This window comes from Vicugna pacos, chromosome 16, assembly GCF_048564905.1.
Source record: "Vicugna pacos chromosome 16, VicPac4, whole genome shotgun sequence".
NCBI classification, from domain to species: domain Eukaryota; kingdom Metazoa; phylum Chordata; class Mammalia; order Artiodactyla; family Camelidae; genus Vicugna; species Vicugna pacos.
The window spans coordinates 45,392,108-45,407,902 of record NC_133002.1 but is presented as its reverse complement, the minus strand read 5'-3'; the positions used below and the strand labels follow the sequence as shown (position 1 = coordinate 45,407,902).

The 15,795-nt window shown below is 52.0% G+C and overlaps 1 protein-coding gene across 3 annotated transcripts in view; it reads right to left on the bottom strand.

Annotated features, from left to right (window-relative positions):
* The window catches only part of PLEKHM1 (pleckstrin homology and RUN domain containing M1), a 46,199-nt gene that overhangs the window by 3,792 nt on the left and 26,612 nt on the right, over nt 1-15,795 (bottom strand). For 2 of the 3 annotated variants that reach the window (XM_031685418.2, XM_072939143.1), the window contains exons 6-10: nt 14,270-14,540; nt 10,520-11,440; nt 7,990-8,135; nt 4,702-4,895; nt 365-428 (exon numbers count right to left, since the gene is read on the bottom strand). In XM_031685418.2, coding sequence (XP_031541278.2) covers nt 365-428; nt 4,702-4,895; nt 7,990-8,135; nt 10,520-11,440; nt 14,270-14,540 — 1,596 coding nt within the window. The remainder of the gene's footprint in view (nt 1-364; nt 429-4,701; nt 4,896-7,989; nt 8,136-10,519; nt 11,441-14,269; nt 14,541-15,795) is intronic. The other variant, XR_012059728.1, reaches the window with a different exon arrangement.

Sequence of the window (15,795 nt, the reverse complement as noted above, 5' to 3'; positions counted from 1 at the left end):
CATGGGATTGACAGGTGGGACCCAAGTCCACTGTGCCTTCCCTAGAGGAAAGGAATGTCCCAAACCCCTACTCCTTCCTCTGCCCCCCCAGCAAGGAGGAGTCTAGATGCAGGGAAGGGGCTGAGGAGTGCCAAGATCCTGGGCTTTGCTGGAGTGCCTGCTTGTCCCAGGGAGGCTGGGGGCTCCATCACCACCCCAGGAAGCGTGGGAAGGTGGGACACCCATTCTGAGTGAGGTCTGAAAAGCTGACAATCGCTATCTTGCCTCAGTTAACTGCAGGCAGACCCACCCATCACCCCCGTTTTGACTTCTCCAGGAGTGAGGCCCCTCTAGAGAGGTCTGGCGTTGGGGGTGACATCCTCACCTGCTGGAGGTCAGCGACACTGTACTTGTGAGGAGACTCCAAGAGATAATTCCTGTGGTTGAGCCTTCAAAGAAAACACAGGTGGCTCCTTAGAAGGGTTTCTGAGCCCTGGGCCAACCCGTGTTTGTTTTCATTCCCTAGTTGCTGCTCACCAGTCGTGAACACCTCCCGTCTGGGCAGGGTGGTGGCGAGGAGCACAGCCAGCCCGGGCTCAGCACCTGGGCTTCCCGGTGACTAACTGTTGGGACCTTGGGCAAGGTATTCAACCTCTCTGAATCTCAGGTTTCCTCATCTGAGAAATAGAGCTGTTTTGAGGATTAAATAGTGTATTTAAAGCATCTGGCACAGTGCCTTGAACATAGCAAACAATGAATAATTATTAACTATAATGGATAACACTGCACTGCTTTGTATAACTGAAATTTGCTAAGAGTAGAAGGTAAATGTACACATATAAATAAAATATGAGAGGATGAGGGATGTGTTAATTAACCGGATGGGAGTTATTCTTTTACAATGTAATCATGTATGAAATCATCATGACATATAATTTAAATATCTTATAGTTTTGTCAACTATACCTCAATAAAGTTAAAAAAATTAATTTAAAGATATAAAAAAAAGTCTATTAAAAAGTAATAATAATGAGGGTAATGATGAAAGCTAACATGTGGTACCAGGAACTGGATTAAGAGCTTTATACATATTAACTCATTTAACTCTCACAATAATCCTGTGAGGTTGGCACTATCATAATCCCCTCTTTGAGAAGAGGAAATGGAGGCACAGAGAGGTTAAACAACTTGCCTATGGTCACACAGCTAGTAAGTGGCCAAGCTGGAGTTTGAACGCAGGAGTCCTTATCCACCCAGTGAATGCCTAGAGGTGTTAGCAGTGGTCATTATTGCCACCATTACATACCAGGGACAGTGCTGGGGACAGAAATGCACAGGATGTGGCCTCTGCCCTCCTGTAGCCCTGGGCTCTAGCTGAAGGACAGTCATTCAAGTATCTAGTTTCAGTACTCCGAGAGCAGAACTGAGCCACGTCCTGAGCACTGTAGATCCCATTTCAGAGGATGGGGGTCAAGGACAGAGGACGAGGGCTCAGAGGCCAACCAGGCTCTAGTTTTCACCTCACCAATGACAGAGATCCCAAGGTTATATCCTGAGGGATAGAGAGGAAACACCTGCAGAAATTCCCCAAATGGTACAAAAACTGGCCTGGCCTTGCTGTGTCTGTGTGGTACTGGGGTTGGGAGGAGAATGCTCTCAGACCAGAGAAGTTTGGGAAACTGCCCAGGATGCTCTGGACATCTGGGGGCAGGGAGCTGCCAGGCCCTGGGGCATCTGGAGTGGGTGCTGGGCTATGCCACACCCCATGGCCAGTTGTGATCCAGGGGTAACCCCATCCAGGGTGGAGAGTCCCACCAAGAAGCCCACAGGCCACCCCGTGCTGCGTGGGGTGAGGATGCTGCTGGCTGGCTGCTCAGTTCCCCATGCTGGCCTCCCCAGTAAACGTCCAGCTTTCTGGGAACAGGAAGCTACCATTTATCACCAGGAAAACACAAGGGGTGGGGGGCGCACAGGCTGTTCCTGAGCTGGCAGGAAGGGTGGAGCTGGTTTGGATGGAGAGTCCTCTCTGTCATCTGCCCTCTGCCCACTGTCGTGGAAGCCCAGGGGGCCAGTCAGGCCCAGGGTCTTCCCTATAAGGCAGCTGCCTCGGCCTGTCACGCCCTCAGTGAGGACTTACAACTGGTTGGAGGTGAAGTCCCTTTGCCAGGGCGGCCCCAGCTGGGTCCTCTGAGAGAAAGGGGATCCCACATTCCAGACTTGCCCGTCCCTCCTCAACCCTTCCGTCCTCTCACCCTCTACTCTGGCCGACTCAGTCCAGGTCTCCTCACCTCCCAGGCAAATGACGACACCAGGCCCGTGCCCCACTGCTGCCAAATTAGTTTTTCTAAACTCCTAATTAGAACATGACAGTCTCGTGCTCAAAACCTCTCAACAGCTGCCTGCTCCGGCAGAGTAAGATCCAAACGCCTTCGCTGTGGCACAGGGGACCTCTGAGGTCTGGCCCCTTCACCCACAGTCCGGCTGCACTGAGCCCCTCGAAGGTCCTGGAGAGCCCTGCTCCTGCCCGCTCCCCACCTCCCCTCAACCAATGCCGAGGGCTCCCTTAGCCAGGAAAGCCCTCCCTCCCTTCCCTTTTCTTTTCAGGGCCCCAGTTCACTAAGTACATGATGCTGCTGTGTTGTGGCAACTCTGTTTTCATGTGTGTGAGGAGAGTGGGGTCAGGAAGTGTGCTCAAACAGTACTGATGGTGGCCAGACTGGAGAAGGGTGATCCGAACTTTCTGCTTGATTCTCTTTTGTACTATCTGAACACTACCTTTGAAAAGAAGAAAAGCTTTTTTTTTTTTTTAATTAAAGAAAAGAGATGAAGTCCACAAACCCTCAGCTCAGATGCCATCTTCTTCCGGAGCTCCCTTGGCCCTCTGGGCCCTGTCTGCCTCCCTCACAGCACATGGCTCCCTGATCCAGGTCCATCTACATGTCTCTGCCCTTCCCCACTCACATGGCCCTCACCACGACTCTGCTAGGTCACATGAACACAGGGATTACTGGCCCATTTTACAGATAAGAAAGCCGAGGCTCAGAGAAGTGAAGCAACTTCCGTGAGTCACACAGAGGGTCTGGGGCGGGGTGAAGGCTGCTCTGAGCTCTTTCCCCAGCCCCACAATGCTTCTGAAATGGGGCATCACAGGTGTGGCCCTGCTTTCTCGAAGACTGGGAACACAGGTGTGCAGTGTTGCTGCCCAAGGATGGGAACAGTAGGGCCAGAGAGGAAGAGGCAGGATTACCCCAAGGGCTCAGCACAGGTCAGCCCAGACAGGTCAGTAAGGTCGATGACCAAACAATTTCAGCAGGGCAGGGATGGGGGACTGAGGCCAGCAACCTACAGGCACCTGGTCTACCCAGACCCTTGACTAGGGAGGGTGACAAGGTCATCTGACAAGATGGGGAATTCACCACCCTGGTCAAAGGGGCAGGAGGGCAGACTCTGGAGTCCTGGGTCCTGGAATTTCAGAAAGGATGGGAGTGAGTAGAGACCTAGGCACCCAGCTGATGGTAAGTGTAGCCTCCTCAGGAAGCAGCCTTCTGGTTCCCTCGTGGTGGCCAAGGGCTTTCAGTTCTTCCAGGCCTTCAGAGGAGACCAGGGCTCAGCCGTCTGCTCTGGGAGCCTGTGAAGAGCCAGCTTCTATCCTTTGCCGAAGACAGGGCTCCCTGCAGGGGCCTCTCCCTGCGCCAGCCACCCTGGGCACGAGGAGCCGAGCAGGAGACCAGTAACCAGGACTGAGCTGGCAAGCCCATCAGACAGGTGGTCTTGGCACCAGCCCTGTTGGGAAGAGCAGCTGGAGGGGGAACGTGGAGGGGCTTGTGAGCTGCTCCAAATCCTCAGACAGCCAGCAGCAAAGCCCACCTGGGCAGTAAGCACCAGCTCGTCCCCCTGAGGTCTGCCCTCCTGAGGCCCCAGGAGAGCACAGCCCCACAGAAGGCATCACTCCCTCACAGCACTGAAGATCCCCAGGCCCGGGTCCTTGAAGGGCATCCTGAGGGTCGCACCCCAGTCTGGTCCTCTTCTGGGGATTCGAGGAGGGATGCTGCCACAGCGGCAAAGCAAAGCCAGCACGGGGTGGAGGGCTAGCTGGGGAACGGAGGAGCCAGGGCAACACAGCCCTTCGTGTCCATCCCTTGCTCACCTCTCCAGCCTCTTCTCTTCACGTCCCTCCTTGCACCCCCCAAAGTTTTCCCCGTTCTTTCCACAAAGGGGGCTTCATTCACAGCCCATGGACATCACTCCTGTTCTGAACACTCTTTCCTGCATCTACCCCCTTTCATACTCGTTCTGCTGGTCTCACCTCTGATGTCAGTTCCTCCAGGAAGACTTGCGTCTTCCTCCCTCTTCCAGTCTGGGTTAGACGCCCCTCCTTCCTCCGGTACTTCCAGGGCGTCCTGCTCTCTTCTCCAGCCCTCCCTCCTGGTTGGAGCTGCTGGCTTACCCAGGTCTACCTTGCTCAGTGCTGTGTCCCTCAGCTGCTAGCCCACTGCCGGCCACTGAGTACATTCTCAATAAATATTTGTCAAATGAATGAATCCATGAATACATGAACAGATAAAACCTACCCCCAAACCCAACAGGAAGATCTCCACCTAGCCCTGGCATTTCTCCCAAGAAGTTGGTTGTGCATTGACCCTGTGTGAGTGTGTGTGCGTGCATGCGTGCACATGCGCGTGTGTGTGCGCGTGTGTGTGCCTTTCTGTCCAGGGTGCTCACCTCTTGCTTAATTCCTTCAGGGCTCCGCTTCGGCACAGACCCAGGTAATCCCCCAAAAGCTTCAGCTGCTCCCGGCTTCTCCCGATGAGATGCATCCGTTCCACGTGCTCATACAGAGATGCGTTCACCAGCTGCAGGTTGATGAGGGGCTGGGCCCGGATCTGCGTCAGGAACTTCTGGGCCTGCCTGCAGACCTGGGGACACCACCGAGCAGTGAGGGTGAGACAGAATGGCCATTTGGTGAGCACCTCTGGGCCAGGTAATGTACTACCTAGTCACTCGATCATCCCTGCAACCACTTGCCAAGGGAAGTGGTATCATCTTCATCTCACAGGTGGGGAAACTGAGGTTGAGAGAGAGGAAGTGACCTGGCCAAGGTCCACAGCTCACAGAAGTTATGATTTGATCCCAGTTTATCTGACTTCCAAACCAACTCTTCCCCACCAGCTGCTGCCCCTCCCGGTCATGCTGGCTGCTTTGGTCAACAAGCCGCTCCTCCTGGGCCTCACAGATCCTTCCCACTATTTCCTGTCCTCCCAGCCTCCATTTTCCTGCCCAAAGGAAACAGGCAGACTCAGGAACCAGGTGGCTGGTCTGAGTCAGGCTCCAACCACAAGAAGCCACAGATCAGATACAGTTTAATAAGAGGTTTCTTGAGCTATCTCTGCTCCCACCAGCAGTACCAACCAGGGCTCCCCCATGTCTCCATGTGGAGTTGAGTGATCAATCTCGGCTTTGCCTACATGATAGGACTTTGAAGATTCTACCCTCAGCCCTGACCCTAATGCGAAAGCCAATTACTGAGCACCTACTATTTGCCAGACACTGGGCTAAGGACCTCAACCACATCCTTCCTTCATCTTCACAACAACTCAGAAGGGAAGGTGTCATCATCCCCATTTTGTAGATGAGGAAACTGAGGCTCCGAGAAGCTAGTTTATCCAAGCCTCCTGCAGAAAGCGGAGGCTGGGTCTAAATTGAGGTGTTGTCTCTGCATACTTGGCTGCCTCACTTAGTAAAGAGAAGCCCCTCTCCCCTGCAGTCTCCTCTTTGCTCTGTAAGAAGGATAGAGGAGCTGAGATATTTACCGTCAACTACTGTGCAGTGGTCAGGAGTCGGACTTGGGATCCTGGCTCCACCCTGTCTTAGTGTATGACCTTGTGAAACTTACTTAACTTCCCTGTGACTCAGTTTCCTCATCTATAAAGTGGGGAAAACAAAAGCACCTACCTCCTGGGGTTATTTGGAGTTTAGAAGACTAAACAATAATTTCTGTAAGCGTGTCCTCAGTAAACAGGACTGTGGGTGCCTGTGTGGCCTAGGTGTCTGTTCCCTGGAGGGTCAGGGATGTAACAGGGCCCTCAGGGGGCTGTTAGGTGGGAGGCTGCTCCACCAGCTTCACCGGCACCTCCTGCCTCCCCCAGCAGTGAACAACTCCATCTTTTCCCATTTCCTAGAGTCCCGAGGTCCCAGCTCCCAGCCCATGGGCAGCCCACTGGCAAAGGCCCGGTGACTCGGTGACTCGGTGACTCGGGTAGTTCCAGAGCCCTTCCCCAGACTCAGCCCCTGGCTTTGGGTGAGGCTCAGATGAAATAACAGGCAGGAATGCATGTTGAAAACTGGCAAGGGCTGCAGACAGGCAAGGGCTTCCCGCTCCCCAGGGACTGGGCGTGGAGCAGACAGACAAAGAGAGAGGCCCCAGGTCTGGGCTGACATCCTGCCAAGTGCCAGGCAGGCCTCGCACAAGTGGGTCAGCCTGAGCGGTTACAGTGGACGAAGAGCCCCTAATCCACCAGCTAGCCACTTTCGAGCTTGAATTTTCCTGTCTTTCCCAGGCTCGGGATCTTTGAAAGAGCTGGACATCTCCTGACCTCAGGTATGCTAAGGGCAGTATTATAATTTTCGAGGTGGAAAACGGAAGTGGCACCAAAACTACAGCAATGAATAAAGAGATGGCTCAACAGAAGCACCCGGGTGTTGTAAACAGTGAGTGTGTTTTATGGCCAAAGGGGTCTTTGCGTTTGTGGTGACTGACAGGTTTAATTTTCTCCATGTAGTTACTCAAATACTTAACACTGAGGGCAGGGGTGGGGACAAGGTAACCAACAAAAAACCCGAAGTGAAGCTAGCGTCTTGGGGGTTCCTGTCCCCGGGGCGGTGCAAGTTCTGAGAATCACGTTCGGTGAGCTCTGACGAGGACACACCCACGTGCTGAGACTGCGTGGCTGGCAGGCCTGGGCCCCTAGAGAGACACACAGATCCTTCCTCCTGATTCTGTGTCTTAGCAGAAATCTGTGCCTTGGGGAGACAGCCAAGTCTGTGCTCCTTGAGGCAGACCCTGACCAAGGGAATTAGGGACAGAAGGTGACAGGCCTCAGGAGAGAAAAAGGGCACTAATGTAAAACACTGTTTAAGTGACTGGCAGGTACTTCTCCTTTAGTCTTCACATGACCTGCAGACACTGTTATGAATCCTCCTTTATAGATGAGGAAACTCAAGTTAAATAAGTTGCACACAGTAACACAGCTATAGATGTGGGTAAACTCAGCTGAAGAAGAGGAAAATCTCAAAGACTGATGAATACATCTTACTCAAAAGAATTTGGTGAACATAGAAAAGTATCCAAGATGTAATACTAAGTGAAGAAAACATGTTATAAAGCAGTATGAGTCCAGTATGAACCCAACTTTACAAAAAGTAGATGCATATTTGAAAAAAATGCACAGAAAAGGCAGACTGCTTCAAGGGGAAGTGCAGCCAGCTGACCAGCCCATCCACCCATCCACTTTCCACATCCACCCAATCCTTCATCCATCTATCCATTCTTCCATCCTTTCACCCATTCACATCCACCCAACCCATCCACTCATCCATCTATATATCTAATCTATCCTATGTGTAATTCCTTCCTTCCTTTCTTCCTCCCTTCCTTCCCTCCTTCCTTCCTTCCCTCCTTCCCTCCTTCCTCCCTCCCTCCCTCCCCCACTCCCTAGCTGCTGGTCCTTTAAACAGTCTGTCTGCAGCCTTGGGGAGCTGCAGAGAACTATCCTCAGATTCCCACCTGAGGACAGAGACAGGCATTGACTGAGCTCTGCCCAGGGGCTATAGACTGGCAGCAAGTACTTTTCTTGGTCAGCTCCCCCAGATCATGGGGCCTGAACTAGTGACCTTGGCTTCCCTAGAGCCAAATTCTTCCAGACATATGAACAGCAGCAGCAAAGAGGAGCGACCGCGCCTCTGTCACTCGGCAGCCCTATGTGGCCACAACAGGCTGGGCTCGAGACTCACCGGGCGCTTGGTGAGGTCCCAGTTGTGGATGATCCTGGCCGGGATCACTGAGGCATCGTCTTGGTGGCAGATGTCACAGTAATAGAGGCCAGAGAAGGCACAGAGCTTGGGTCGTACAAACGAGAAGCCGATCTGCCGGGAGCAGCCTGGGGAGAAGAATGGAGGAGCATGAGCAGTGGTGGGGCCAGAGTCAGCTCCAAAATGACATGGATGCTACAAAGCAGAAAGGGCCTGCTATTTAAAGAGAGCAGAAAGATAAAAAAGGAGCATACAAAGATAAAGACAACCACTACTCATATTCCCACCACCCAGAATCAACAACCCTATTCATTAATCTTTACAACAAAACATTAAGAATTATTGTCACCGTTTTATAGCTGAAGAAACTGATGCACAGAGAGGTTAGGAAACCTGCCCAGTCACACAGTTAAGTGGCAAAGCTGGATCAGATTTGGGTTGGGTTAGTGTAGAGCCCACACTCTCTTATTCTTGGTGGCCTCTGTTCAATGTTACCACTGGTGCACAGCAATGCCAGCCTCCTCGAGGTCCACCCTTCCCCTGGGGCTCAGAAATGGAAGAAACAGAGTTAGAGCCTCAGCAGCCAGGGATGGACCTAGGGACATGAAGCTCTCCTCACGGAGTGGGTGGGAAGCCAGCAGAGGCAGGGCAGTCTGGACACTGCCTGGTGCCAGCTTGAAGCCAGAGCTGGCTGATGCCCCAGGCCAGGGGTGGGAGGCCCAGCTTCAGCCCCTCTGCTGGAGGTCCCTCCACAGCAAGGGGCAGAGGGAGCAGGAGTGGGGTGTGCAAAGGGAAAAACAAAGGCCTGGCTCAAATCCTGAGCACATGCCCAGCCTCCTACAGGGCCAGGGAGAGGGTCCCTTCAGCCTCCTCAGGACAGGAAGGGCTGTCTCTTCTGCTCACCAGCTGTCTCATCCTGACTTTCACCGAAGTTTTGCAAGGTTCCAATTCAGCTACCACTTGCTGTTTTGTGGCGTTATCACAACATTAAATGAGGTTTGGAAAGTGCCCTATAAACTACAAAACAAGAGCCAGATGTCAGCAGTTGGTGTCTGTCCAGCTACTGGGCTCTGCTCACAGGCAGAGAGGCCTGAGCTGCTCAGTTTCAGTTTCCAGGGGGGCTGGTGGCTGGTGGGCATAGGGAGAGCCCCCTTGCAGACATTCACACCCATAGCATGGGAGCCCTCCTCACAGCCCTGGGGCCCTGGCCTCCTCCCTGAGCCTGGTACCTGCAGGCTGAGGGCCAAAGTGTGAGTGTCAGAGGCTGGCAGGGAGTGATGGGTGAGCAGGGGCTTGAAGATAGTTTCTGCAGGAAGCTCTGCTCTGCCCAGCTTCTCCATCCTCCAGGGGGACCAACCACAGACCACCTCCTTCCAGACGCCTGAAGCAGGCTTTCCCTTTCGGTCCCACAGGCTCCGCCCTGGCAGGATGGCTTCTAAACCGGGTGCAGCTGAATCTCTCCCTTTGGCACCCAGCAGGACAACTTCCTCAGTTCACCCAGCATGATGGAAATGGTTATCTGGATTGGGGAGAAGAGCTAAAAACTGACAGAGCAGTGGAATCCAGCCTTGAAAGCAAGGGAGTGGAGAGGCCTGTGGGCACCTGGCTAAGAGTGCAGGTTCTGAGACCACCAAGTCCTCATCCGGCTCCACCATTACTAGCTGTGTGAACCTGGGACAGGTACTTACCAGCCCTGTTACTCAGTTTCCTTAGCTGTAAACAGAGACAATAGTAGGGTTGTCGTGAGGATTAAATGACTCAATCCAAACAATGCATCTATCCCAGTGCCTAACACAGAAGGGCTGGATTTGATGGTGATGACGACACAGCAGACGTACTGAGGTAGAAGAATATCCATAAAATATTCCTAAGTAGGAAAAAGCCATGTTGCAGAACAACAGCTGTAGCTGCGCTGTCTGAACCATGACCACGGGCTACAGGTGCCCATTTACATGAAAATACCTTTACACTAAATCAAATTGGAAATTCAGTTCCTTAGTCACAGCAGGAAGCCACATTTTAAGTACTCAGTAGCCACATGTGGCTTGTAGCTACCATGCTGTACAGCACAGATCTAGAACATTTTCATCATCACAGAAAGTTCTGTTGGACAGCACTGAGTACTATGAGCCCATTTTTGTAATTTAAAAAAATTTGTGTACACTTGCAAAAGCTTGCAAAAACATTTGGAAGGGTACCACGCCCTTGCTCCAAGGAATATAATAGTGCAGTAGTATGATCATGAAGGGGACGGAGAGCTCAGCTCCCAGGAACTCCCTGTGCAGAGAGCAGTGCGCAGCAGAGATGCCACCGCAGGTCCCACCCCTCAGCAGGGGCGCCGGCCCCAGTGGGTGCTGCGGAGGAGCAGAGGCTATTTGCTGCAAACATCCTCGTTTGCTGCAGCATCCCAGGGGTGGGCTGGGGGCACGCATGGAGACGGGAAGAGGTGGAGAGCCTAAAGCAGGAACTCCACCGCAGGCAGAGTGAGGCCGGCGGGACAGGAAGTGGACACCTGCACAGAAGCAGCCCTGGGAGTCGAGGCCTTTCTCCGTGGGGATGGCCACCAGGTACTGCAGCAGGAAGCCATTCTCCCGCGTGGCGAACTTCAGCACCTCCTGACAGTTCTCATCCAGACTCCCGCCAAGTGTCACTGCCTCCTGGGCTGTCTCCAAGTAGGACGCCAGGACCTTGCGCACCAGATCTCTCCACAGGGCGGCCTCCTCAGCATTCCCAGCCTGCAGCTTCAGGACGGCCTTGGCTGTGATGATTTTGAAGAAGGATGGGCCCCCAAGGCTTGTGTCTGGCAGGATATCTCGGATGGTCTCAACTCCATGGCTGTCACTTAGCATCTTCTCGTTGTTTCTCACTCGGAAGCATTTCAGAGACTCCAAGGACAGGGAGAAAATATAGGGCATCCAGGTCCTGTCCGTGTACAGGTACAGCAGAGATTCTTTAATAGCATCAGGCTCGGGAATCTGAGAAGAGGACCAGTCCAACTGCGTGCCCTGGAGGGTTTCAGCCTCTGAGGGCAGGTCTGAGTGGGAGGGGTGGCCACCCTGAGGGGCCTCTGGGGGGTCTTCGGGCTGGTCTGGGTACTGGATGTTCACCCACTCCTCCTCTTGCTGGGGCCGACACTTCTGTAGTGCCTCCCGCACCCGGTCCAGCCAGTCCTCGGCTTCATCCTGGGAGGAGGCTCGCAGGGTCAGCTTCTTGCCAGAGAAGACCAGCTCGAAGCGGCCATCACTGTGGGCCGGCCCCACAGACTCACAGCGCAGCAGGGAGCAGTTCTCCACACAGGTGTGCTCCTCGCCGCTCAGGTAGAGGCGGAACTCCAGTGGGGAGAGCTCGCAGAAGAGTTCCTTCCAGATGCCCATCGCCCCCCGCCGCTCCACTGTGCCCAGCTTCATGAGACCCCGGAACGGGTTGGACAGCCCTGTAGGCAGAAAGAGGCACGTTAGACATCGGGCCTGTCCCTTCACCACCCAGGATAATCCCAGAGTCCTGTAGTGGGTGCGGGCAGAGTGGCCACCATGAGAACACAGGCCTCACAGGCCAGAGGAGAACATTTTCTGAGAGCCTCCCTCCCATCCTCACCCCGGTTGTTGACCTTGTTACTGAATTTCCCTGTGAAAATAAAAGCATTCAAATGCTCAAGTCCACGTCCCCCTCCCTACACACCACTTGCAGCATCTGCACCCACACACTGACTTCCCCCATCACAGACTCTGCTTCTGAGGCCAACCCCCCATTTGTGCATTTGTGCGGGGGTTCCCCCACCCCCGCCTATTCAAGGACAAGAATGTCTCTCCAGCAGTCCTCCCTCCCTCTTCTGCGTCGCCGTTTTCTCCTTTCTCTACTGGATCATTCCCACCAGCCCATAAACACACTGCTATTTCCTAGCTTTAAAAATATCTCTCTTGACTCCACTTGCATCTCTAATTACCACCCTGTTTCTCTGTCCCCTTTCCAGAAGCCCTCCCTGAGGAGGTGTCAGAACAGTCTCTAGTTCCCCTGCTCCTATTTTTTCTTGAACCTGCTCCAATCAGGCTTTTGTCCTCTCATTCCGCAGAAACTGCACTTGGGAAGGCTACCCGGTCCTCCTTGTGGCCAAGTCTAAAGACCAATCCTTGGTCTGCATCTGGCCTGACCCATCAGCATCACTGGACACAGCTGATTCCCCTTCCTTTGGTTCTTCTCTGTATCACTGGCCCCTCTTCTGTCTCCTGAGCTCCTCCTCCTCCTCTCGCTGGCCTCTTGATGCTGGGGGCACCAGGGCTCAGCCCTGGGTTCTCTTCTCTGTCAACTCCCACTTCCTAGCTGATCGTCCCTGGTCTCAGGGCTTTATGCCAACAACTCCCCAATTTTTATCTCCAGCCTGGACCTTGCCCTTGAACCTCAGATCCTGATCTCCATCTGCTCCGTGTATGTCTAATAGGCTTCTCAAAGTTGACACGTCCAAAAACGAGTTCCTGACTCTCCCATTCCAAACCAGCTTTTCACCTGATGTTCTTCATCTCATAAAGTGACAAAACTTCTCCCTTCCAGCTGCTTGGGCTAAAAACCCTGGAGCTATCTTTGATTTTCTTTCTTTCACACCCCATATCCAATCCATCAGCAAATCCTGCTGGTGTACCCAGAATTGTCCACTGCTAACCACTTCCACCACTACCTCATGGATTCACTCCACTGTCATCCCTAGCCTGGCTTATGGCAAAAGCCTCCTAATGGGTCTATGTCCCCCTATAGCCCTTCAATAACTGAGCCAGGATGACCCTCACTCCCTTTTAAAAGACAAGTAAGATCCCATCTCTCTGCCCCAAACACTACAAGGGCTGCCATCTCCTTCAGAGCAAAAGCTCACGTCCCTTCTGTGGCCCAAGAGGCCCTCTGTCACTCTGACCTCATCTCTAGCCATCTCCTCCCCATCACCTCTATTACAGCTACTCTGGGCTCTGTTGTTTCCTGGACATGTCAAGCATGTTCCCATCGCAGGGCCTTTGCACATGTTCCCCCTGCTTGAAACACCAAGATCACTTCGTGCCTCCCTCCCTCCCTTCACTTCTCAAAGATCACCTTGTCTGTGAGGGTTTCCTTGGCCATCCTTTACAAAATGGCACACTGCCCACCTCGGCAATCCCTGATTTACTGTTCCCCACAGCAATTATCATCACCCGCCCACACTGTACATTCACCTGTTAATTTGCTGATTTCCTGTCTTTCACACTAGAATATAAATTCCATGAAGATATGAACTTTGCTTGTTTCCCACCATGTCTCCAGCACTCAGGACAGTGCCTGGCACATCATACGTGCTCACTGAGGATTTCCTGAGGGAGTGAGTGAGTGCTCCCTGCTCCCTGGGGGTTGGCCACCAACCCGGGGGGCCCAAAGGACACACACTTCTCTCTCCCAGCCTCGAATGACCTTAGGGATTTCAAATCATTGCATGGGGTCTTCCTATGCTTCAGGGAACCTGACAGCCTCGGCAAGGAGCACACCTCTGGTATGGTTGTAATCATCACATGGGCACACGGGAGCCAACACGGAGACCAGGGCTCTGCCCAGAGTCTCCAAGCCAGTGCCCCTGGACCTTGGCCAGAATTCTCTGCTGGGTCATGCCAACAGAAAATGAGAAGAGAAAGAGACTGCCTCTAGGACACACTTATTGGTTGGTTTGTTTCTGAGGGTTACAGAAAAATTAGATTATGGTTATTGAATGCTTTCTGGAATTTCACAGGGTGTGAAGATCAAGCTGGCCTCACTGTTGACAGCACACAGGGAACTGAACAAACAACAGATCTGATAAACCCCACCAGGGCTGTTAAACCATTTAAGACAAAGGCCTTGGGAAGGAGCAGTTGAAACACCTGGGCCTTCAAGAGGGGGAGGATTTGCTCTGGGCTACAGACAGAATCCGGAGGTCTGCATATTCATAAGATTATCCTATGCATCGTCTGGATAATCATAAGATTCACAGGGTAGTTTCAGGGAAGATATTTCCCGCCTCAATATAGGAAACTGTATTGATGTACTCTGTGGGCAGTTTCGAGCATCACTTTATGAAGATTTTATGAGAAAATATAATACTTTTCCTGAAATGGTTTTCTGAATTACTCAGCAAGGATGCTCCTGATGACACTTTGGGATGAGGTTTTTCTTGTGAGAAGACACCGCCCGACAGGGTAATGGAAAAGAGGACTTTCAAAGTGTTTTCTGAAAGGCACTGGCCCCGCGCACGCCGGGAGCCCTGCGCACTGCCTACCCATCTGCCTGCGGTGCACCACCCTGAAGTGCTTGTGCTCCCGCACCGCGGCCGCCTGGCCTTTCCTGCTTCCTGCAAAAGGCACACAAGCTTTGTCTAAGGCCTCCGTGGAACAGCTTCTTCTTGGCCCTTGAGAAAAATGCCTGAGGACACCAGGCCTCAACTCAGGAGTCCCTCTGGGAGAAGCTCCACTGGGATCTGAAGGGCTCTCTGTGGACTGCTCCCGGGGAGGCCGGTAGAAGTCGTCTTCTGAGATCCAGCTCTTGCTTTTCTATTAGGAAAGAAGGAAAGATGGGTTGTTTTTTACAGTTTTTTAAAAAACATCATTGTTGAGACCTGATTCACATACCATAAAATCAACCCATTTACAGTGTACAATTCAATAGTTTTTGCGTATTCAGAGTTGTGCAAGTATCAGCACAAAGTTTAGAGCATTTCCACTCTCCCTCAAACCCTGTACCCATCAGCAATCACTCCTTGTTTCCCCTCAACCACTCCAGTTCTAGGCAACCAATAATCTACCTTCTGTTTCCATAGATTTGCCCACTTTGGACATTTTGTATAAACAAAATCCTACAGCGTGTGATCTTTTGAAACCGGCTTCTTTCCCTTAGCTTAAAGTTTGTAAGGCTCATACACACTGTGGTGTTTAACAGTACTTCATTGCTTTTTATTACCAAATAATATTCCAATGTGTGGGTGCACCACATTTAGTTTACCTGCTCATCTGATGTACAAGTTTCTCTGTGAACTCATGCCTTCTGTTTTCTTGGGTACATATCTAGGACTGGAACCAATGGGTAATACGATAACTACATCTAACTTTTGAGGAACTTTCCAACTGTTTTCCTAAGCGACTGCACCATTTTACAGGTATGAGGGTTCCAGTTTCTCTGCATTCTCTCTAACATTTGTTATTATCTGTCTTTTTGATTACAGTCATCCTGATGGGTATGAAGGGCAATCTTACAGCTTTGATTTGCATTTCTCTAAGGTCTAATGACACTGAGCATCTTTTCACGTGCTTATTGGTCATTTGTAGATCTTCTTGGGAGCAATGTCTACTCAGATCCTTTGCCCATTTTAAAATTGGTTTATTTGTCCTTTTGTTCGTGTGTTATGTTAGGGGTTTGTGTTCCCCATATCCCCAAATCCTAACCCCCCAGTACCTCAGAATGTGACCTTATTTGGAAGTAGGGTTGTTGCAAATGTAATTAGTTAGAATGAGGTCACACTGGGGTAGGGTGGGCCCTTCATCCAATGTGACAGGTGTCCTTGTAAGAGGAGAAGAGACACACAGAGAGAATTCCAAGTGAAAACAGAGACACAGACGGAGACCACCATGTTATGACAGAGGGAGGGATGGAGTGAGGCATCTATGAGGCAGAGAACGCTGAGGACTGCTGGTGACACAAGAAGTTGAAAGACTCTTCCTCAGAATCTCCAGAAGGAACCAACTCTACCAGCATCTGGATTTTGGACTTCTAGCCTCCCAGAACTATCAGATACAGTAGTTCCCCCTTATC